This window comes from Camelus dromedarius, chromosome 21 (genome assembly GCF_036321535.1).
Source record: "Camelus dromedarius isolate mCamDro1 chromosome 21, mCamDro1.pat, whole genome shotgun sequence".
Classification (NCBI taxonomy): domain Eukaryota; kingdom Metazoa; phylum Chordata; class Mammalia; order Artiodactyla; family Camelidae; genus Camelus; species Camelus dromedarius.
Window position 1 is genome coordinate 6931596 of NC_087456.1, and position 24573 is coordinate 6956168.

The 24573-nt window shown below is 52.0% G+C and overlaps 1 protein-coding gene across 4 annotated transcripts; it reads right to left on the reverse strand.

Moving 5' to 3' along the window:
* Positions 1-3717: 3717 nt before the first annotated feature.
* On the reverse strand, positions 3718-23526 carry KLHDC8A (kelch domain containing 8A). 4 transcript variants are annotated; one of them, XR_004132238.2, is made up of 7 exons: positions 10900-11025; positions 9950-10545; positions 6966-7130; positions 6521-6736; positions 5822-5923; positions 5363-5444; positions 4826-4947 (listed from the first exon to the last, which is right to left on the reverse strand). XR_004132238.2 is itself a non-coding variant. In XM_031438721.2 (6 exons), the coding sequence occupies exons 2-6, from the start codon at positions 10323-10325 to the stop codon at positions 4754-4756; spliced, it is 1053 nt and encodes a 350-aa protein (XP_031294581.2). In that variant the 5' UTR covers positions 10326-10545; positions 23289-23526; the 3' UTR covers positions 3718-4753. The 4 variants fall into 4 exon arrangements, 3 of the variants coding, with proteins under 3 accessions (XP_031294581.2, XP_064333179.1, XP_064333180.1); XM_031438721.2 differs by lacking the exons at positions 5363-5444; positions 10900-11025 and adding an exon at positions 23289-23526 and having other exon boundaries at positions 3718-4947; XM_064477109.1 differs by lacking the exon at positions 5363-5444 and having other exon boundaries at positions 3718-4947.
* Between the last annotated feature and the right edge of the window lie 1047 nt (positions 23527-24573).

The following is a 24573-nucleotide window of genomic DNA, read 5'->3' on the forward strand; positions in this document are numbered from 1 at the left end:
TTACATGGTGGTTGAGTGGGGTTGTGTTCCCTAAAGAGAGATGTCGAGGTCCTAATTCCTGGTGTGACTTTTTTGGGGAAATGGGACCTTTGCAGATGCAAGCAAATTAAGATAAGGTCATACTGGATTAGGATGGCCCTAATCTAATGACTGGTGTCCTTACAAAATGGGAGAAATTTGCACACACACAGGAGAGAAGGCTTGAAGCAGAGGTTGGAACTATCCTGTTATAAGCCAAGGAAAACCAAGAACACCAAGGACGGCTGACCCCCACTGGGAGCTGGGGGGAGGCAAGGAGGGTCCCCCCACCCTTGATTTCAGACATCTGCAATTGTGAAACAATATATTTCTGTTGTTTTTGAAGCCGCCAGTTTGCGGTATTTGGTTACGGCAGTCCCAGGAAAGTCGTGCAGTGGAAACTGACCTGCCCACCCACCTGGGTCCTTTCATGTGTCCACCTCTTCAGCTCTTGCCTGGGCCCTGCCTTGTGCCTGCACTTCTGCAGTTGTCTAAGTCCAGCACAACGCTCCTGCCAGGCAACTCTGCAAGTCCTTGACCTCACCAAGCGAATATCTCCAGTTCTCTGGAGCTGGAGGCCTTTGGCCCCAGGCTTCGGTCCTGCTCTGCAGCCCCCTAGGGCCCAGGATGCCATTCTCTGACTGTGGAGCTCAGATTGGCAGGGGTGCATTTTGCACACACACCCCCCCCCCCACGCACACACTCCGCAGGGTTAGGAGTTCCTTCCCCTCACTGTGAACTGTGCCCCTGGGTTAGTCACAGGGCTCCTGAGTCTCAGCTTCTTCTGCAAGATGGGGGTTGGAAGAGGCCAACCATATCCCACCCCCTGCACAGGGTCTCTTTGGGGTAGAAAGATCAATGCAAATGCAAGAAATCATTAGAAAGACATTCTGGAGGAAAGAAAGCGATGGGAGGGAGGGATTTGTCCATTTTCTGTGGTCCCAACCCTCCTGGCACTTTGATTGCTCAGCAGATGGTCTTTCCTCCAGAGCAGGCCTGGAAGACCTGTATGGTTTTCCAAGGATTCCAACCCCAACTGGGGTTCTTTCTGATGTTAGATGGTGCCTCAATGATGTTACTTCCTTCATTTCCCCTAGAAGAGGAACTCTGAATATCCCATCAAATCTGGTCATGATGCTTCTCCACTCAAAATCCTTAACTTGCTCCCAATAACCCATGTGGATAAAGTCCACGTGCATAAAGTTATAGAACCTCTTCGAGCCTTAGTTTTCTCATGTGCAAGATAGGGTCCTACCTACCCGATAATGTCGATCTGAGGATTGAAGTGGGTGCTTCGCCTGGTGAGATGGTGTCACCAGCCCTCATTAGCAGCCCTTGACCTGCCCTGCCTGCACTTCCTGCCCGTCTCGGTAAATTCTCTGCCCTGTGCGTCCTGTCCCTCGGTGGACATAAGAACACCTCTAACTCTCCCTCAACGACAACAAAAATAATACTGCAGCCACTCATCTTGTATATGTGAATCGTTTCATGTATAGTAGGTAGCTCTTAACCTCCCAGTGAGGGCCTATTGTGTCCATTTTACAGCTAAGGAAACTGAGACTCAGGGGTTAACGAAGTACCCAAGATCAAACAGCACGTGACAGTTATGATTTGAACCCATCTCTCTTGCTTCAAAGCCTGGGGTCATCCACCTCTGCTTGGCTGGTCTGTCTCTTCTTTCAGAGTGCAGCTGGAGATTTGTTTTCTGCCTGACGCCCTCAGTTCTTCTGTAGCCACCATGGGTCGGGTGCCTCCGGGTTGAACCAGGAAAGGCTGACACTTGTCTCAACAAATGGTACCCGCAGATTTAGTCTCCGTCCCCTTCCCAAAGCTGCAACTGCCAGAGGACAGGAATCCCAAATCCAGCGCCATGCCAGACACATAATTGGTGTTGAGTGTCAAACAATGCTCCAGAATAGCTGACGGAATGAAAGGGCTAGAAGAGAATTTTCCTGGGATGTAAATTTAGGAATCTTCTACACTCATTTCACATCAGGGAGCCCTTCCCAGTCTTCCCATGCTAATCCTCATACTCATGCTTTGGGAAACAAGGTCTCCATCTTCCCAGGTTTGACGTTTTGAACCCCTTACCTAGCACAGGGCACTGGTTTTCTTGCCTCTCCTACGTGCTCCTCCATTTGAGGCAATGCAGCGCTGTGGTCACAAGGTTTGGAATCGGACCTGGTTCAGTCACTTATGAGCTTGTGACCTTGGACAACTTATACAACCTCTTCTGGCCTTAGTTTTCCCACTCTGCCCCACAGAGTGGTGCTGAGGATGGAAGCGGTGGTTCGCCACCTTGTGAGATGGCATCACGATGGCATCACGATGGCATCACGATGGCATCACCAGTGCTCTTGTCCTATAGATCGGGAAATGAAGGCAAGACAGGGGAGGGACCTTCCCAGAGAGGGATGAGGATGAGAAGGCCTATGGCAGAGAAGGGGGTGGGGCCGGGAGCTAAGCCACTGGACCCCAGGGCCTGAGTGGCCTCCATGGCACCACGAGGCACAGCCATGAGGTTGGCCGCTGACATCCCTTGTGTCCCATGCTCCTCAGTGGGCCGTCCCCAAAGTCTCAGCATGGACATCGGAAAGGCAAGTCCTCAGAATATACCAGCTTGAGCCCTGAGTGGCTCTTACAGGTTCCAGTGGTCAGTCCCCCATTCTCCTAAGGGGAAGAATCTTTTAGGGCTGGCTGTACCCCTAAGGTACCCCGACTGTTTAAAACCACCTCAGTCACATCCATAGATCTGGTGCCACTGCGTGTGCTTGGAAAGCCCCCTACACACAGGGCTAGGCTTCCTCTTAGGAATGATGAAGGGAGCCCAGTTTGCAGAGGCCTTGCTTGGGGAGGGGTTGGGGAGGGTGGGAGGAGGAAGTGCAGAACAGAGGTGGAATTAGGAGCCCAGACAGGGCTGGGCTTTGCAATGCTTCCCCTAACGCGCCGTCCATCCCTCATAGTATCTGCTCCCCCAGCCCCTTTTTATAACAGTTCCTCCAGGGGGCTAAACAGAAATGAGGGGGATCCGGAAGCAATAGAGGTCTCTCTGCAGTCTGCTCACCAGGGGGCGCCCGCGGCCTCAGGATGCCAGGGTGGGAAGGAAGGCCTGAGCCAGCAGGTGGCAGTGTCCTCATAGGGCCCAAGGAAGAAAAAAGACCAGGTACCCAGAGAAAGGGGGGAAAAATCCCTATCCTGGAAAGACCCTGGTTCCTTTGTCCATGAAGATTCAGGAACAGTGATACTTCCTGCAGGAGGCTCCCCTGGCCCCTCAGATCCGGACAGGCATTCCTCTACTGTTCCTGCCTCATGAGAAAGAACTGTACCACCGCCTAGTGAGGGGCAGCTGACTCCCCCACAGCCCCTCCAGGACAGGTAGTTTTTTGATCTTTGTACCCTTGGTGCTAACCTAGCTTTTAAAAATAACTGGGAATCAGAAAGGGGTGCTTTGTAAGCTAGAAGGGGGCGTGTCCTTCATGTTTTCACATCTGTGAGCAACTCCCTTTCTACAGTGGGCAGGACAGAAATGATCTTGAGCGGAACGAACTGAGGCCAGACACGAGGAGTAATCTGATGAGGAAGTCAGCTAACGAGCGCAAACTTTTCCTAACACACTCAGGGGTGTCCACGCTTGAGAGATGGAAAGTGCGCTGTTCTATCAGCAGTGAGGTGACTGGTGGGGGAGGGGTGGTTTGAAGGTGGAGGTGTCCTCAGAGGGGACAGCCAAGAACAGCTGGTCACTTGGAATCCCATTTAGCCTGAGAATGTCAGAGGGACTGTTTCATGCGGTCCCCTCCACACATCCAGACACTGTCCACCCCACCCCTGCACCAGGGTGCCAGAGAAGATAGGAATATAGATTTTAATCATTGTGCTGCTGCTGTTAACCAGAGTGCAATGAGTCCATCCTTCGTGGATTTTGATGCCACAGTGTAAATGAGAAGGTTTCACGCAGAAACACTCTGGGCTGTCCGTGACAAAGGGCTGGGCCTCTGGTGGGGAGGGGTGACCAAAGGAGAAATGGAGAGAGAAAAGTGGGGAGCAGACCTTGGGCTGGAAGTCTGCTCCTTCCCCATCATCACATTCCCACTGGGACCCCGAGAGGCCTGGGTCCTTCCTGGCCAAGGCTGCTGGACTGTACCAGTCCACGTGAACCCGACTCCCCTTCCAAGTCTCCAGCTCCAGGGTCAGTTCTTGCTGAGCAGATGAGGTCCAGGGCAGGCCCACAGTTGGCCACCAAAGAGGGAAGGGAATGTAGACCAAGGTAGGGAAGAGGGGTTTGGTATCCATGCCACCCTTCTCCATTTTCCATCCTAAGAGGCCGTCAGACTGGTGCAGAGCCGGGGAAAGGACAGCTATAAGGAGCTATCCTCTGGGTGAGAACTGCCCTGCCTACCTCCCATCCTGCAGATGGGGAGGGGTAAGGCCAGAGCGGGGTAGGCGGGGCACTCCTGTACCTCCCTCTGCCTGAGCAGCAAGTGAGGACTCTCCCCAGAGGTCACCTGAGCCCTGGCGAGGGGGCGGGGCCGGCAGAGTCATCCAGACTCCTTGCAGTTTCCGGGGATGGGTAGGGTTTGCAGGTGGAGAGGTCACTCAGGGCCCCAGGGCCTGACCCCACTGGCCGCTGACAGGAGCCGGCATCCTGGGAAGCGGCCCAAACTGCTTTGACGAGACCGTTCCTCTTGTCAAGAGTGGGTGATCCGATCCAGGACACAGGCACTGGGCCCAGGGACGGCTAGGAGTCAGAGACACACAGGGCTTCGACGGTGTCGCTCAGACCCTGGTTGACACCTCCCACGGCCAGGAGGCAGTTCTTGACCACGATGCTGGAGCAGGCACAACGGGGTGTGGGCATGGCGGGGAGGGTCTCCCACTTGTTCTTCCCCGGGTGGAATGCCTCCGCTGTCTCCAGGACAGTGGGTTGGTTGCCTAAAAGTGCCGAGGGAACCAAATCTCACAAAGGAGTCCAGCCACCAATCCGTGCCGGTGGTCACCCCTAACCCCCAATCCCCACCACAGAGGCCAGGCATCCTCAAACTTCCCTGGCTGTGGAACTGCTCCCTCCCCACCCTTTTCTCAAACTGCCACTTCGCCCTTCCTGCCTCCTCTGTCTTTTCATCTCCTCAAGATTAAGCTTTCTTTCCCTACCTCCTGCTTTCACTAGAAGTTTCTAGACACAACTGCCTTTTCCTAAGAAAGCTGCACACGTGGTCTGGCTCACATCAAGCTCCTTTCCTGCGTGGGTAGAGTGGGGGTCTGTCCGCGCTGAGTAAACTCTGGGTGCCTGGACACTGCCCATCTCTCCCCTGTGATGTCGGGGTCCCTCCCTCAAAATGCCGCTCACCTCCGGGAGGGGTCATGCAGCAAATCCTGAATTCATTAGAATAACGTATTCGATCAGACTGCCCTCCTACTCCGTGATGGAGCTGGTATCCAGGGAGAAGAGATGGGTCAGAGAAAGAAGACCGAGGCCAATCCCTGCCACACTTTTTACCACCAGTCATTCCTGGAAAGGCCCCAAGGACCTGTGCACAGCAACCCTGTGTGACACGGTCATCAGTATGTCCCTTATGCTCTGTGGGCTTCAGTTTCCCCTGTGTGAGAGGCCAGAGAGACCACTTCTGGGGCCCATACATGGAGATACGACATCCAGGGTGGGAGGAAGGGAGCGTTTTGAATTCTCTGGAATAAAGCGGTAGGCAGGTGGTGGGCAAGGAGCCAGCCCCTTCTCCTGCTCATGCAGACTGCCAAGGATCCACCGAGCACCTGAACCACAGAGCCAGCCCGGAAGCTCCATCCTTACCAAGTCCTCCAGCCACTACGACCCGTCCGCTCAGAGAGCCGGCCACAAAGTCTGCCCGCCGCTTCTTGAGGAAGAAGGAGCGCTCCATCTTCAGCCATCCCCCTGGAGGCCACGGAGGGCAGCAGGAGACACACAGAGAATTAGCTGCTGACCACCCCCACCAAATACACAAACAGCCCGCAGCTGAGGCAGCATGTCCACTCCATCTACCCTTCACGCCCAGTGCAGATACAACGCTGTTTGGAAAGACTCTCCATGGCCTCCACCTTCCCCCATGTGTGCTGCAGTCCAGGGGACCATAATCTCTTATAACGAATCACCTAGTTCTGCCTCTGCTCTCACAGGCTCTAAGCTGGAGAGGAGGCTGACTAGAGGCAGAGCGTAGGAGTCCGGATCCTTCTGTTTCTCTGTGAACAAAAAGCAGGAAAAAGCCCTCCCTCACCTGGCCCTGCCTGGATGTTGTAAGAAGCGACAATAGATGGAAAAGGCTTTGATAAAAACAACCAGCCAATCAAAGGGAGCCCTGTACAGATCAAAGAATTTGCTCCCAAGAGCATCCCTGAATGGAGAGGGGTGTTCACACTTCTGGAAAGCACTCCCAGCTGGAAAAGTGGGCCTGGGCGGATGGATGGGATGGGGGTAAGGTGGGGGATTCAGCCAGAGCAAAGGTGGGCAGCCAGGGGCCGGCGCCCGGCTCACCCTGCTCCATGTCGAACACGTCCATCGTCCGGAGGAACTTGGGCTGCCGGTAGAGCCGACCCTGCCGCAGGCCGCCCAGGCTGTACAAGCGGTCATCCAGGGTCACAAAGCTGGAGAAGGCCCGCTTACAGGGAATGTTGGGGAACTTGGTCCAGGAGCGAGTCTCGATGTCAAAGACCTCGAAGGCGTTGACCGCATACTTGGACTGTCGTCCCCCTGGAGGCCAGAGTGGGCGGGGATTGGGCAAGCAGAGTAAGCCCCTGAGCACTGGGGCTGGGTTGCCCCTTCTGATTGGATCACACAGGAAGTTCCCTGAGAGGTGGGGTGGCGTGATAAACCCCAGTGCCCAGAAGATGCTCAGCACACAGACAGGCACTGCTTCCAATAGGAACTGACCCAGGGGAGGGAAGGCAGGACAGACATGGGACAGACAACCTGTCCTTACCCAGCACATAGATCTTGGAACCCCGGAGGAAGGAGGTGGCAGCATATCTCGGGGTGGGCATGGGTGCTAGAGACACCCACATGTCCTTGAGCATGTCATAGTGCTGGAGGTGGCTGTGTGGACGGAGGTCCAGGCCCATCCCGCCTGCCGCGTACACTCTGTAATCTAAGGAGAAAGACCACACAACAGACGCCATGAGACAGGCCATCGGACTCATCCTCTACCATGGCCAGCCTCTGTTAACCCCTTGAATGCCAGCACTGAGGCCAGACCAGTTTCACAACCACTGCTCTGCCAGAGAATGAGTTGGTGGCACCATTAAAAGTTCCTGCTATGGTCAAGCCTGGGTCTTTTCGAAGCCATGTCAGGCCTACATGCCTTAGCCTGTCTTGGTGCCTGGCCCTTGCTTAAGCTTGAAATGCTAAGCCTTGCCGAGAGGCAGACTTGGTGGAGTCTAGGCCTGGACCACCCTTTGCAGGTCTTGACCCCTCCATTCTCCTCCTTCCTGGGCAGACAGAGGGGATGCCAAAGAGGAAGGAGTTCCTTTGATGCCCTCCAGGAGTGGCCTGTTCCCCAGGCACTCCCAGATCTAGATATCCCTAGGGCTAGTGGGAGTCTTAGGAAATGAGGTCAGCCCTGCTGTCATTGGCCTTGGGGGACACTGGACTGCTGCTGCTTCCTTCTTTGTCTGGACTGAGGAAGGCCATCCTCCTTCACACACTGAAGGGCATGTGGGCTCCAGGAGGCACCCTGCACTGGATGGGACAGGGCTAGGGGTGAATGAGGGAGGAGAGCAAACTGGCCCCTTTATGAAACCCTGTCCAGGCAGTGGGCAAGGCACTCTGAGAAGAGAAGCGAGTCCCCTCCTTTCTCCAGCGCTCTTGGCTGCAGGCGGCCTCTCAAGGCACTCCCCTGACACACTGCACCCAAGAGAAGGGCAAGGCATCCACGATTCCCTGAGCCTCACCCCAGTACCTCGTGCAGCCTGTTAAGGACAGAGCCCTACCCTCTAGGGCTCTCTTTTTCCCGGGGACCCATCCCTGCGTGGGGTTCTCTCTCTTAGTCGCCAGTCTTCACCACTTCTGGCTCTAAGAGGCCTTTACTCTTCAAGGGCCTTGCAGGGATGAGCACTACTTTTTTCTACTTTCTAATCTTACTAAAGAGAGAGGAAAAAAATCCCTACCCCAGCCTGTGGCTGGGAGATGGGGCCTCTGTAATGAGTGATTTACTGACACAAACGCCACCTCTCTCAGTCCTGGTTCACCTGCATACCTCCAGCTGGGAACCCGCCCATCCATTCCACACCAGCGCTCCTGCACCTGATTCTTAGTCATTCTTTCAGAGTCACCTGGGTGTCCCTGAACTGTAAGGTGGGCTGACCGCAGTGGTTCACTGCCTCCCATGGCATCCGCACCACCCCACTTGCCACACGTTACTGAAATCGTCTTTGTTTCTTTCAATAGATTGTTAGGTCCTTGAGAATTTGTTAACCTGTGGCCCCAGCATCTGGTATAAAGCCTGGCACAAAGGCATGTAAATTCTTAGTAAACTGTTGAGCCCACTCAATGCCATAGTTAAGAGCACAGACTCAACCATCACCTGCTAGCTGTGTAATGGTGGGCAAGTTACTTAACCTCTCTGGGCCTCATATTACTTCTCACTGTAATGAAGATGATCATAGCACTTACCTCATCAGACAGGTTGTGAGGGTCAAAGAGATTAATATATTTAAAAGCACCTATGGTAAGGACTCAATAAATGTTAGTTCTTAATCTTTCAGCATCATTTTTTTTTCAGCACCATTTATTGAAGCCCGCTCCCTCTCCATTTCCCCATGGGCCTCCATGTTTTCCATCTTCCTTCCTCCCTTCCTTCCTTCCTTCCTTCCTTCCTTCCTTCCTTCCTTTCTTCCAGTTTCCTTACTTCCTTATGGGAGTTCAGGAGGCCCCACTGGCCACTCTACCCTGAGGGATTCTGAGTTAGAGTTTCTCTCTGGTCACCTTCATTGGTTTCAGACCTGGGCTCCTAACGGCAGGGATCAGATCTTCTGCCTCTTGCCTTCCTCCCTGGGACCTAGAACTGTGTCAGGGACAGAGCAGGTGCTCAAGAAATACTGGTTTCTAACCTATAGGAGACGCAACAGGCAGCTGGGATGGTTTTTGTAGGAGAGGGAGGGAAAGTTGCATCCCACTAAGCCTCTCTGATCTGAACTTGGGGTCTCCTAACTCCTGTTGGACCACTTCCCATAAAACCCTGTGTGTTTTAGCAGAAGAGCTTTCAGAGTCCCCTCTACATTCTGGGCTGTATCTGGCCTGAAAAGAAGGAAATGATGGGCTTGGAGAGAGTGAAATGAGAATCACAAAGCTACGTGCTCAGCACATGCCCGCCCTGAAAACTTAGTGAACCTGGGCCAGATACCACAGGGGCAGGACCCTCAGGAATATTCTGATCTCCACTCATCAGGATCTCTGAGATTAGGAGGCAGATGGTAGGGAGAAGTTCCTGGAATCAGGTCCCAAAGCCCTCCCAGTGGGGCCTGGAGATGGTACGAGGTTGGCGTGAACATCCTCAGGACCCCAAATATATGTCTGGAAGTAGTGGCACCTGCAAGGCAGATTTCAGGGGATTTGGTGCTGTGGGTGGGAAGCCTGGTCATTCTGTGGAATGAAGGGACCTACAGAGACATTGTACTAACCCTCTGGCTCTCCCCTCTGGCCAGGCCTGCTCACTTGCTAGGAGGAGCCTGGTGCGGTGGAGGGGAGCTCTGGCATCATATGGATTTACTAGACACCGCATTTGCTGAGTCCTAGTTTTACCATCTATAAAATAAGGCAAGCTGGCCTCTAGTTTCAGTGTCCACCCTAAGGATCAAATGGGATCAGGAATATGATCATGGCCTCCAACCCAGTGTCGGCATCACTCCATTTCCCTTTGACCCCCCCCACTCCCTTCTCTCTGCCTCCCTCAGCCCTGGCCCCACTCGCCTTTGGCCGTGACGGAAATGCCCATGGCGGCCTCGCGCAGCATGCTCCTCTTCTTCCACTTGCCCTCATCAATGTTGTACATCTCCACGACCTTCAGGGGCAGCTGACTGGTGCCCACACCCCCGATCACCATGATCCGCTTGCCCAGGGCGATGACGGCCACCCCGGCCCGGGCTGTGGGCAGGGGGGGCAGGGCGGTCCACTGGTCGGCCTCAGGGGAGTAGACCTCGAAACAGTCCATGGGGACGCCGTTGTCATCACATCCCCCAATGGCATAGACCTGCCCCCCGGTCTCCAGCAGGGAGCAGTAGACCCGGCGGCTGGGCAGTGGCGCTAGGCGCTTCCACTGGAAGTCCCTGACGTTAGGCACCTCCATGGCAGCCCCGGGGGCCCCGCCCGCCGCGACCACGCCGAGCGCCAGGGTGCCGGGGGAGGTGCGAACCCGGGGATCCGCCGGCTACTGCGCGCCCCCTCTCGCCGCCTCCATCTCGCTCCCGTCCTCGGGCTCCCGCCCGACCCCCAGGAAGGGCCCCGACGCCGGCCAGCGCTTTACCGTCCCTCAAGCCTCAGCGGTCCGGCGGCGTCCGCGCCTGGCCCTGCAGGAGGAATGGGGCGAATCAAGGGCAGCCAGGGCCAAGCGCCCTGGGCTCCCGGCGTGGGCGGGCGCGCGGGCTCCCAGCCCCCCGCCAACTTTCAAGGGAAGACGCGGCGGCGAGGGCGCCACCCCGCGGCAGCATCACGCCCGCCCAGCTTTGTCCACCGTGGCTCTCGCCGCCGATTGGTCGGAAACCAGCGGAGCGCGCGAGGGGCCGGGGGCGTTCTGGGCTTCCAGGTGCCCGGCCGCCTCCCGGTGAAGCAAGGAGTTAACACCTTTCGGCGCCGACGCCTGCCTCTTCCCAGCTCCCCATCCCCGCGATCTTCCGCCCCCGCCCCCGCCCCGCGCCACTTACACAGCCAGGCCGGAGGAGCGCGGCGGCGAGGCGCAGGCAGCGCATTACCCGAGAGCGGCGCGGCCAGCAGGGGAGAGGGCGCTCTGTCCTTCCCTAGTCCGCACACCGCCGTCACACATGCAGATGAGGAGAATAAACGAGGAGCAGGAAGGAGAAGCGAAGCCGCCGCTGGGGGCTGGGGGGAGGCCGGCGCGCCTGCTCCTCGCACATCCCCGCCGGCAGCCGCCACACCTGTGCAGGAATCCGCGTGCGCCCCGCGGCGGAGCGAGCCGTGACCCTTTTACAGAAACCCTGGCGGCGCCCGGCCCGCGGGGGAGGGAAAGGGCCCGGCCGTAGACGCTCACCTTGTCTCCTGTTCAGGGAAAGCCGGGCACTAACGCCAAGTACCCAGATGACGGGACCAGACTCCCTCCAGTGTGGGGGTGGGCGGTTTGTGAGTGTTTGTTTTGGATGAGGAGGCGGAGAGTCCAATTACCCAGTTTATCTACAGTACACAGACCCACTTTGTCTGGCTCAATAGTCGGCTTTGCTTTGGGGGAGGTTTTATCAAATGGTTTAACCTAATAGAAACAAGTTCTGTGGGTGTGGCACACGCAGACCTGACACAGGTGCATCCAAGCAGTTTACACACCGACCTGCGCATATATCCATAACGTACACATAATCTTACCCCCACCCCCCGAAATACTCAATCCACAGAGAAACTGACAAATGAACAGTTATGCGGACACACAGCCAGAGACAAACCCAGAAAGACAAACACGTGGGTGGTCCCTCCCACATTGCCTTTCTTTACACACCTCAGGAAGGGGAAACCTGGTTATCAAATCTTGGCCCTCAGCACAGAACCACATGGCTTGCCAAATAATTCTTGCAAGCCACTCTCTAGTCGCCTTATCAGGAAAATAGTCCCCAGTAACAAAGGTGTCCATGACATCAGTAAGCCACATGGTCTGATTGACTGCCAGGCTTATGGGGTCCTCTTAATCTGGTTTCCTTGAATAGAGTCAAGTCTTGAATCTCTCAGGCTTGGGAATCTGACAGACCTTGGTTTAAATTCTGGCTCTGAAATTATTTAACTACTCTTAACCTCAGGTTCTTTATATTATTTAAATTAAACTGTATTTTGAGATAAATTGTGGATTCACATGCAGTTGTAAAAAATAACACTTTTTACCCAATTTCCTTCAATGATAACATCTTGCAAAGCTTACAGTACAATAATATCACAACCAGGATATGGAAAATTTTTTGAGTTTTTTTTTTTCTTTTTATGTATACATCAATGAAACCACCACCACAATCAAGATAGCTAACATTTCCATCACTCCCCAAGAGGTGCAAATTTCGAATTCTCAGTTTATCCCTTCCCACTCCCTTTACCCACTGGTAACCATAGGTTTGTTCTCTATGTCTGTGAGTCTATTCTGTTTTGTAGATAAGTTCATTTGTAATCTTTTTTTTAAGATTCCACATATAAGCGATATCATATGGTATTTTTCTTTCTTTTTCTGACTGACTTCACTTATAATGACAATCTCCATCCATGTTGCTGCAAATGGCATTATTTTATTCTTTTTTTGGCTGAGTAGTATTCCACTGTATACATATATACTACATCTTCTTTATCCAGTCATCTGTTAATGGACATTTGGGTTGTTTCCGTGTCTTGGCTATTGTAAATAGTGCTGCTGTGAACATTGGGGTGCATGTGCCTTTTTGAATTGTATTTTCCTCCCAATATATGCCCAGGAGTGGATTGCTGGGTCACATGGTAAGTCTATTTTTAGTTTTTTTGAGGAATCTCCACACTGTCCTCCATAGTGGCTGAACCAATTTACATTCCCACCAACAGTGTAGGCAAGTTACTTTTTCTCCACACCCTCTCCAGCGCAGGATATGGAAATTGATTAGTCAAGATACAGAACATCTCCATCATCACAAGAACCTTTCACGTTGCCTCTTTATAGCCATGCCTTCTTCTCTCGCCCCTCTCTCTCCAACCCCTGGCAACCGCTAATCTGTTTTCTATTTCCATAATTTTGTCATTTCAAGAATGTCATATAAATAGAATCTTACAGCATGTCACCTTTGGGGACTGATTTTTTTGGCTCCCAGCATAATTCCCTGGAGACTCATCCAAGTTTTGCATGTATCAATAGTTCATTCCTTTTTAGTTCTGAGTAGCTATAGATATATCTTTGTAGATTTTTGTGAAGACTAAATGAGATAATATTTGTAAAGTGTTCAGTTCAGCTTCTGACACATAGCAGGAGCCTGGTAAATCGCTATTAACTCTATTACTACTATAACTACTGTCAACAAAACCAAGAAAAGGGAAAACTGAGAACAAGCACAAACATTTCGCCCCTCACTTAGAAATGACTTCCTGTAAGAAACAGAAGTCACAGCTCACAATAGGGCCATCTTAACATTGTGAGTTCTTGGCTTAGAAATTCCACTGTTTTTCAGGGTGAATTCCCTGGACTTACAAAGTAAGTAGCTCTGGAAGCTTCACAGAAGAAGGTTGTATTGGGGCTCAGAGCAGGCCACCCCAAGATATACTACCACATGGCATATTGATTATTTTAAGTTAGTTACTTGGGAAAGAGCCAGTGGAGAAATTTTGAGATTAAAAACACACTCTGAGCCCCCTTTTTCCCCCCTGAAAGTGGGAAATAAATCTCCCATGTGAAAGCAGCCTCCCTACACCCAGAGGATAGAAAGCATCCTTCTCACCAGGGTTATAGGTGGTTCAAGACACAGAAGGCCACGTGAACAAACTTCTCAGGTCTTCATCAGTCTGCGACCCCAAGCATAAGCCCCTTTGTTAAACCTTCACAATTAATTATCTGAAAATGATATATAAACAGTCTGTTTTGGTCACTTCAGGGCTCCCATTTCTTTGGGACCTCAGTGCATGTGAATTAAATTATTTTTCCCCCTCCCAATCATCTGTCTTGTGTCAATTTAATTATTAGATCAGCCAGAAGAACTCAAGGTGGGGTAGGGGGTAAATTTCACCCTCCCCCAAAAGTTATGTTCTGTTTTCTCTATTCTATAAGAACCCATAAATTCCAAAAAATAATGTGGCCTGAATTAATGAAGCTTCACAGGAAGCTCCAAACATTTCACTTTTTCCTAGAGACCATGCTTTGCCCAGAGGAACAGGGAAGCCTCAGTTTAAACTGTCTTCACAAAAAAAATCAGCACAGAGTGATCTGGAGGATTGAAAGCCATAGATCTCCCTCAAGAGGGCTTTTTGGGGGCCCACCTTCAGCCTCTTTTGCCCACTGAGCCTTCTACCAAAGCCGTGGGTCAAGACTTCCTGTGTCGTCACCCATCCCGCTAGTGGGACAGCTCAATAAGCAGATATATGCTTATATATATATATATATATATATATATATATATATATATATATATATATATGCTTAGTACATATATATGTTTGCATAACTCAATTTTTTTTAAATGGAGGGACTGGGGATTGAACCTAGAACCTCATGCATGCTAAGTGCAAGCTCTATCACTGAGCTATACTCCCCCACCCCTCTCATAATCTTAACAACAGCCCTAGGAAAGGTTGCCAGGTAGGTATTAGCACCCACTTTTTACACATGAGGACTCTGAGACTTTGTGAAATGAAATAACTGACTTAGGGCCATGCTAGTTGTTCAGGGTGGGTCTAGTCTGTGAATTCTAAGTCCAACATTCTTTCACTTTATCACAATTAAATCACAAGGGAAAGAATTGTGCATTATTAAGGGTATCTAGCATCTCTACTGTCATCTGGCTTTTTGTCCAGACCCTCAGAGGGTTTCAGTGACTGCCTTCTCCCCACTGCCATACTGTCTGTTCTGGGCAGCATAGTTGGGAAAGGACTAGAATCCGGCCCCAGAATTGGCTCCATTCTAACCTAATGTTTATGTCCTGCAAACATCACCCTCTACAAGGACCGTGGGATCTAGGGACTCAGATCCTTGGAAAAGTACTAAGAACAGGATGCCTTCCAGGCCATGGCCTAATTGCTCATTCTGGAAGTGCTGGCTTGTCTCCATCTCCCCTACTCCCTCCCCCATAGCTCTTCCTCCCAGCCAGGTGACATCCTTTAGTCCTTACACTGAAAGCACATTGAGGAAGCTTGTAACCTAGCAACCGCCACTTAAGATTCCCTGAGTCACCTGTGGCTTCCACGTCTGGGCTGAGGGCACCAAGCTGGGGACGTGCGGAGTGCCAAGCAGAGGTGGGGAGTCCCGTGACCCCTTTGATTCCTCACCAGCTTATTCCAGTGTGTAACCACTTTCCCTGTCAGGAAGTTCTTCTTCATGTCAAGCCTAAATCCTTCTTGCTTTAAGACTTTGTGTTGCATTGGGCCTGGGTTTCTCTTCTCTCTTAGGAAGCGTTTGAGGTGTCGGCCTTCGTTACACGGTGGCACTGGAAAGGTTGGCAAGTGGGGAGAGGAGATCTCATGGATGCCTCTAAAGATGAAGCCTTGGTACTTTGCAGTCTTTATTATTGTGATATTGATGTATCAGTCAAATTTGTTGAAAGGGTGCGCAGCCCCAGAAAAAGTCACTCAGTGAGTATTTTCTTAAAGGTCTCATCTTGGGTTTTTTAAATTTATTTTAAATGGAGGAACTGGGGATTGAACCCAGGACCTCTTGCATGCTAAGCACGCGCTCTGCCACTGAGCTATACCCTCCTCCCTTGTCTTGGGTTTATTAAGATCTGATTTCCATACACTAAAAATGCAGTCTGACTCAGCATCGATTGAGTTTATTAGCTATTCAGGGGCCAGCTTTCACTGAACTCTGTGGTAGGTTATGGGGAAGCTGAATGTGTGGGTGAGGGGACAGTTTCTTATTCCCAGTAAACCAGTCACATTCCCAGCGTGGCCAACCATGGATGGAGATACTGTGGGGGGGGTCTCAAGGGACTGGTGGGGTGCCAAGTGCAGGGCACATTTGGGGGGCAGGGAAGGAGGGGTTGTTTATTAAGGGCTGTAGTAGCTCCTTTCTCCCGCCTCAGAAATACAGTTTACCCTCCTGTCGGTGGGCACCTCCCTTTGTGGGTACCACGCTGGTGGAGGGGCACACCTGGAACCCCAGAGGCTGGGATCACCTTGCCGGTGTGCTTCTCTTTCTGCATGCAGTGCCCCACTGTCATAAGGCAGTGAGGAGGCGTGTGGACTCTGGAATCAGACTGGGCCTCTACCCTGCTTGGCCAACCCCTGGCTGTGTGGCCATGAGTAAGTCACTTATACCCTGAATCTCAGTTCCTCATCTGTGAAAAAGGGAAGAAGAAAATCTACTTCCTAGCATTATGGGAGGAACGGGGTGCCAGGCATGGTTCCTGGGCACGCAGTAGGTCCTCTGTGAAGGGCGGTTTGCTTTCCCCCCTTGAGATGGCAGTTTTCTGTCCCTCTGACTCTCTGTGTACTCCGGCCAGTGTGCCCAAGTAGCAGGTGCCAGTCTCACAAGGCAGGCTCTTTACCAGGGCCCGCCCCCTCCATTTCTGGGCTTCTGTCTTGGACAGGATATCTTTCCCCCCAGCTAACTAGAGCCTCTTCCACTGCAGCCTAAACAGCATTCTGATCTGGAGAACAGCTGGTGCCCTTCCTTTAGATAATCACCTTCCTATTCCGTGCCAGAAGCTCAGGCTGTATTCAGGGGGTGGGGAGAGAGGATGACTCAGCCAGTTAAGACTGAGGCTGCCAGCAGACCAAAGGAAGGGTTAAGTCCTCCCTGCGACATGGAAAACCCTCATTAGGGCCTCCTCCTGCCCAACACCAGCCCAGAGGATGGATTTTGGGCTCAAGTGGACTTGATTAGAGATGGTGTGACACAGGGGCCAATAATCACAATCATAATCTACATCTGTTCATGCGGCACTGCCACCCTTGGGGTCCCGCGGAATGGCCTCAGTGGTAGGGCTTCCCCCCCGACCACGCAGCCTAGATTAGAGAGCTGAGTTAGTCACAGTCCTTCCATTACCCCCCTTGCCCCCTCCTCCTCCTCCTCTAGAGCATAGCACTTAGCACGTGGCACATAGCATATAGCACATGGCACGTGGCATAGGGTGTGGAGCCTGGAGCCTCGAGGGACTTACAGATATCGGTTATGAACGCATCTGTCCAACTGTGAGCAACTTCCTGCCTATTTAGATAAAACTGGGACATTGGAAAGAGGATCACAGGTAAGGGATGCTGGGGAGGGGCGGTCATCTTGGTTTTCAGACTCACGAGCTGCACAATTTAGGGAAGAAATAGTCGGGAAGCTGCAAACTCCTCTGCTGTTTAACGCATAGGACGATAATGACAGCTGGAAGGGAAGCCTTCCCTGAAAGGCCTTGGCGACTTCCCTGTGTTTATGGAGGAAATTGTAAGAGGAAATGGGGCTTATAAGAAAGCCTGGGGATGTGTTATAAAAAGGAAGAATTTCCTGCTGGGGAGCATCAGAAAATTAAAACACTAGCATGAGGTGAGATGAGAGGCCGTGGTGTCCCCTCCCCCAGAGATGCCGGAAATAGGAAAGACACAGGACTGAGAGTCAGGGGACTTCTGTGCCAGCCCATGTTTTGTCATAACTGGGCTGTGCACCTCTGGGTGAGTCATATCCACTCTGGTGTCTGTAAAATCAGAAGGAAGGAAGAGAGAGAAGACGGCAGCTTTAGGTCCCCCCCAAGCTGGAGCGCTCTTCCTCCGCGGGGCCTGCAGGGTGGGAAGCCCTAGAGAAAGAATCGTTTAACCCCAGGACAAAGCAGGTTCCAGAATGGACATTTTTGCATTCTTCCAGGTGGTACAGATGCACAGAGGTCTGCCTCACTGGCTCTCGTAGGTGCTGCCCGCTACCCAAGCTCCAGTCACCGGAAGGGACTTTACTGGGGGCCTTCCCCTGTCCCCCAGTCAGCCAGGGACATGGGGGCCTGTGAGAGCCGCAGCTATTGCTAATGGGCAGGCTCCTTGTAGACCCTGGGCAGCCACCAGGAGGCCTAACCATGCTTCCTGGTGGGCCCTGCCATTTCTGGGGTGCCTGTTGCCTACCCACAGGCTGCCAGGACAGGAGGCAGAGGACCCAGGGCTCAACTCATCCTGATTCTGACCCTTCCTCTAAAGGCAAAAATGGGCCCATTTGTCCCAGGTCACGAGGCCAGGGCCTGGCAGGGCACTGGGGGGTGATTATCCTCCACCCCTTCTAATGCAGAGGATAGCAGCACCGGCAGGGGGGCCTGGGCGGCTCTGCAGAGGAGCAGAGGCCGCAGGCTGGGGAAGGCAGCAACAGAGAACACACACACAGCTCTTTAAATGCCCATTAGTAAGTTAATACCGCCGTTTCCAGAGCCAGCAGCATCCTCCATCCTTCTTAATTAAAAAGAGCTCCATGTCCTGGCAGAGCTGAGAGAGGGCTCTGAATGATTTACACACCAGCCCCGCTGCTCCAGCAGGGAAATCGGCAAGGAAGATTGATTGGCAGATGGGCCAGCCTGCCTGCCATGGATGGGGCGTGCATGCGGCCGCTGCGGGTTGAGTAAGGGGGGCCTGGATGTCCCGTTGGCAGGCTCTAAGTGAGCAGGGCCGTAGACCCACAGCCCAGTCCCACAAGGCTCTGAGGCCCAAGGATAAGGCCTTCTTCCTCTAACAAAAGTCTCACCTGCTCACCTCCTGCAGGGGCCCCCACCTCCCATTAAAACTATTTCATCCAAAGGACAAAAGCTCAGGCTGTTGTCTCATCTCCTTCCGGGCCCACTCCCTAGAGAGTCCCCGTTTCCAGCTGGGTACTGTTCACCTGATAAATCACATTTACTGGTTTTCTATTGATCATCACTACTTCCATCAGGAGGAGGACTTCTCATGGCCTGACTCTCCTTCCCTGCCTTCCAGTTAGCACCAGATTTTGTCTGAACCTGATATGCAGTGGGATCCAAGGCTCCGGGCCCTTTTATGGGACTGGGAAGCGGGTGATGGGGGCCCACAAGTTGGACTGGTGTGAGATGACACTCAGCCTAGAGCTTCTTCGGAGCCAAGAACTGAGAGCATTTACCCTCAGAGGTTGCAGCCCTCTTTGCCCCTCCTTTCTTGCCAGGCCTTGGGGCAGCTTCTAACAGAGCGGCCTCATGCTCCACCTCATGGTTCTACCCACCATCCTCCATGGATACCAGAAAAGCAGGTCCGGCTCATTCTCCTGCTGGAAAGAAGTGGTCCACCCTGGTCGGGACCTCTATAGAGATATGGGGTGGTTTCCCTCTGGCACTGTCTCTCCTCACTGCCTCCCCTTGTCCTCTGGTGCTTCACATCTCTCTCTCTCTCACACACACACACACACACACACACACACACACGAGTGCACACATGCCCTCCTCCCCAGAGATTCTGGAGAAGGGATCAGGCAGAGGCACGTTAAAGAGGAGGGGGTGGGGACTGCAGAGCTGGCATCATCCAGTGCCCTGCTTTAACCCTTCCTCCCACGGGAGACCGGCAATCTGCCGCAGCAGCAAGGTCACCATCTGGTGTGGTGACCTGTGTTCTCTCTGTGCTAGAGACAGAGAAGGGGGGAGGTGTGATGGGCTGGCTGCAAGAGGGCTTTGTGTGTGAGTGTGTGTTTAAGAATAGATGTAAGATAGGGAGGAGGGTATGGCTCAGTGGCAGAGTGTAAGCTTGGCATCCACAGGGTCCCAGGTTCAATCCCCAGTGCCTCCATTAATAAATAAAGAAAATAAATAAACCTAATCACTACCCCCCAAAAAAATCTAAAAAAAGAAAAAAAGGATAGATGTAAGATAAACCACAAGTGTCTACTGTGTAGCACAGGGAACTATATTCAACATCTTATAGTAACCTATAATTAAAAAGAATATGAAAACGAATATATATGTACATGCATGACTGAAACATGATGCTGTACACGAGAAATTGGCACAACATTGTCAACTGACTATACTTCAATTTAAAGAAAAAAAATAGATGTAAGAGAACCCAGGAAAAGGCAGAAACAGGCCGAGTCTTGGGTGAATCAGAGAGCCTGCCCATTCTCATCAGCAGGCACTCCCAGGGCAGGCAGGTGTGCCCCTGGGAGGTCTGAGGAGCCCAAGGAACTTGCACCCCTTTCCCAGCTGAGGAGAGAGCCATGGCCCAAGCCCTTGAGCACCCATCCCTTGCCTGTCACCAGGAGATGGCTGCCTGTCCACGAACCTCAGTCCTTCCTGGACGTCACTAGGCAAGAAGTAGGATGATACCTCTATTCCTGCCCTGACTTAAAGGCTGGCGCCCCAGCAGAGGTCACCACCAGGGACCCTGTGTGTCCTTTTGTCCTTGGCAGTCCCGGCCCTGAAAGGGCCATTTTCTTCTTTGGATGACATCCCTCCCCTGCAGTCCCAGCCTCAGGAGTTACGTTCCGAGAGGTTCCTCGGTGCAGACTCCCCCAAATCATGGGTGAAGGGCTCTTGTGATACTTCAGGGCGGGGGTTAGCAAACATGACTCGTGGGCCAAATCCAGCCCTCCACCTGTGTTTGTACTGCATGTAATCTGAGAACGGTTTTTACAGTTTTAAATGGTTGGGGGAAAAAATACAAAGACAAATGTTTTGTGACATGTGAAAATTACATGAAATTCACATTTCATCGCCTATAAATAAAGTTATATTGGAACACAGCCACGCTCATTTGCTCATTCTTTTGTGTGTTGTCTGTGGCTGCTTTCCCACTACAATGGTGGAATGGAATAGCTGTGACAGAGCGTGTATGGCCCGCAAAGTGTGAAGTGTTTACTGTCTGGCGCCCTTGATGGAAAATGTTTGTGCCTCACCCTCCACCTTAGGCAGGAAACAGAAGGATGCCACTTTTTTCTCGCTAGTCTGCTTCTTGCTCACCTTGACATGAAATTGGTGCAGCAGTACCTCGTGACAATGGAAGGCAACCAACAGTTGTTGGGCACCTGCTCTGTAGCAGGAACATTTTCTCTGTATATCACATAATCTTGACAGCAATCTTGAGAGGAACAAGCATTAACAGTTGTTTACATCACGAAGGCACGGAGGCTCAGAGAGATTAGGAAACTCGCCCAAGCTCCTATGGCTAATCAGAAGAGGATTCTGGATTCAAACCCCGGTTTGTCTGAAACTATCCTTCCAAAACCAGTATCTTCTCCAGGCCACCAGGATTCTAAGATGACCTCCAGCAGCTCAGTGAGGACCCAGCCAAATGGCTGCTGATTCGGGCATCTTCATGAACAGGAATTGAGACTCAGGCTCCAGGGAGCCAGACCCCACCTCAGGCTCCGTCATCCTCAGAGCCTGGTCTCTAGGTGAGGGGAGCATGGGCTGCAGGCAGCAAGTCAACATCACAACAGGGACGGCGCCGCGTCAGCGCCACCTCCCTCCTGCTTCCGCATCTTTTGCTATCTATTTTCATCACTTATTAGCTTTCCTTCGGGAAGATTCAATTTGCATTTAAATAGAAAACCTCTGGAATGGCTCTGATATAACAGTTAAGGTGCTAATTACAAATTCAGTCCTCTTTAAATATTAAGGCACTTCGGTTCATCTCAGGGGTGGTGGAAGGCAGCAGGAATGCATGGCATTTATGAGAAATGCACTTCGAGCTGTTTACTGCAAAGCCCTCACAACTCCCACCAGCAGAGGGCAGAGAGGAGGTGTTCTCAAGACCCATGGAGGGGGTGTGTGTCTTAGGAGCCTAAAATCAACTAAAAATAAATGTCCAACTGCAACAATCCTTGAAAGAAACTGGAAGATGGCCAGCAGGATGGAAGCTGCTGGTTTGGAGCACAGGGACGTCCTCAGGTTGCCAGTTCCCCGAGTTGCTTGTAAGCATCTCGGGCGGGGCAGGGTCTCTGCCACTCTTCTCTTAACATTCTCTCCCATCACCCAGCCTAATGCCTGGCATGCAATGGAAATTCCAGGAATATTTGTTGAATTAATGAATGAATACGTTAACCACTCAATTACAGAAGAGATCATTCATTCAACTGCTGTTTTGAGTCAGGCCTTGTACTGGACGATTTTCATAAGTCTCCTTGTTAAATGATTTCTTCCTCTGCATTTCCCCCCAGAGCTGTGCAGATGACACACTAACTCCTCCTTATCTTGAAGAACAGTACTTTGTGCTTTACACACTGATTTATAATTTCACATTCATATGCCATGGTTAATAATTCTAGTAAAATTGTGCGGCGCACCAAGTTTTATTATCCCCACGTCACAGGTAAGGAAACAAACCCAGAGGAGGTGAAGGGATTAGCCTCAGAGCACCCAGTTCAACTGGAAGCTCAGCCAGGACCTGGATCTCGGTCTTGGGGCTCCCAGTGGGGATCCCTTCCGAGTGTCACAATCCCTCTCCTCCTGGTGCCGGGCTGGTTACTCCAGGATTCACAATGTCACACCCCAGACTTGGCCCTTGTCCTCAAGATGCTGGGGCCCAAAGTCCATCTCATCCTCTCAGTCAAGCTCAGTGCCTGGTCTCCCGTCAAACCGCTCTAGAGCTGGTGCCCAGAAGGCCTCTCATTTCCTGCTGCTGCACCGGGGCTTGGCACTGTCTGCTACATATACCATCCCTGCTTGTTGAAATACTCCTTCTTCAGTGCTCAGACTCAGTGCCACCGAGAGTAATCCTCCCATGTTTCTGAAGAACTTTATCTGTATCTGTGCCTTACATGATAATAACCACCACTGATATTCAGAGCACTAGGCCAAATTCTTTACATATTTTACATAATCTGAACTTCATATGAACTTAATAATCATTGTTAACAAGTATATGGTGATTATTATGTGTTATGAGCTGATCTAAGTTTTATATGTGTGTGTGTGTATAATTCAGCCTATAAGGTAGGTACAATTATCCCCACTTTGCAGATGAGGAAACTGAGGCTTAGGGAGGTTAAGTGACCTGCCCAAGCTCACAGGGCCAGAATAGGGTGTGAAATCCAGATTGCCTGGCCCCAGAGTTCACATGCCATCAGTGTAGAGGTTCTGTCTTTCCAGGCGGAAAGCATTCTGAAGGCAGGCGCTGTATTGTGTGTCATTCCTGCCGCCCCTCTGAAGCCAAGCACAGCAACCTGTACATCGCTGATAGTCAGTAAGTTGAGCTGAATTCAGACCAGAAGCTAGAAGTTTTGGTTGTTGGCTGGATGTTGGTCGGTCTGTGCCGGAGATGGTGATCTTTGAAGTTAATTATCTAGGTTAAAACCAGCTGGGAAGGAACCTTTAACTGCAAAGCCAGGGAGGCCTAGCTAAGGAGGAAAGGCACTTAGAGACCCCCCCACCCCTTCAGTCCTACGCCAGCCTGTCTCTAACACCGCTGCCTGTCTCCCCAGCAGCAGGCACTGGGAAAGCCAAGATGACATTCTGCAGAGATGGAATGAAATAAAACTTACCTGACCAGGGGAAAGGGACATCGAGTGATCACCTGCCAAAGACAAAGGAGGAGAGGGGGCTGGAGTCTCCTCCTCGAAGCAGGTTGAGGGCAGATTCAGCAGGGTCCCCAAGATCCCAAGGGCTTCCTCCTGGACTGACGAATCCCCTGCTGCTGCTTCTGGCCGATGAACTGGGATGCAGCCAGGCCCTATGCAGAGGGCACCTCCCTGAATGCACAGAAGCGCAGGGGTCCCTGAGCTCCAGGAACATGCCCCCCCCCCCGCCCCCAGGAGGACCTCAGCCCTCTCGTGGAGCCCTGGCGGCTGTGCCTGCCTCTCTCTGCTCCGCGCCTCAGCCGCGAGGGCCCGCTCTGGAAGGAGAGAGGGTGAGGGGGCGGATGCGCTCACACACTCAGACAATGACTGCCATGGAAACTAACCAACAAAAAGATTTAGGGCGCCGGACTCCTCTGCCAGATGGGAGAGAGAAAGGGGCCGTCCTTGGCCTCACTGCCAGGGCTTTATACAAAGAGCAAACGTCCACATCAGCCCTAATCCAATAATTGCTGGTTTCCCCACTCGGGGGTGGTGGGGCTGTGGGTAAAAGGCAGAGTCCCAGGTAGCCACCGCACAACTTTGCCCGTCCATGCACGGATGGGGCGTCAATGTTCAGAGAGGGAGAGCAGCTCCTGGCGAAGCTCGACACGTCCCACCAGATCATGCCGAAACTTTCAGGGCAATCTGGATCACTTTGCTTGGGGAGAGGGCCCCCAGAAGTTTCTGAGATGAAAAGCACAGTGTTTCAAGGGGTAACCAAACAAGGCTGCGTTTTAAGCCCCACCTCTTCTGTCCATGAGGTTAGAGCAGACTGTCTGGAGCTTAAAGAAAGTCAGCGAGGGGGACTGGCAGAAATTTGGGACATGTGGCTTCTCCATTCTGTGACTTTAAGTTCTGTTTTGTGGGGACTGTCTCTCTGGAGTAAATGAAAATCTAACTAGGGGAACATTTTTTAACTTCCTGAGGAGAAGGTACTGTTGGGGTGAGAACGTAAACTGAGCACCAGAATCCCACTCCAACTATTCAGCTGAGAGACACTGGGCAAGTTTCTTCATCTAATATGGGGCTAATGAGACAGTGGGGCCATTAAATGATGCAGGATGTGCAAAAGGCTTAGGATGGGGCCCGGCCCGTAGTGCTTACCATTATCAGTGCTATGGTCATCAGTCTTTCTGGTCCTCTGTGTTTCCCCAGCTATAAAAGTGAGCCAACAACACCAATCTGTCTCATGGGGATTAAACGGGGGTGG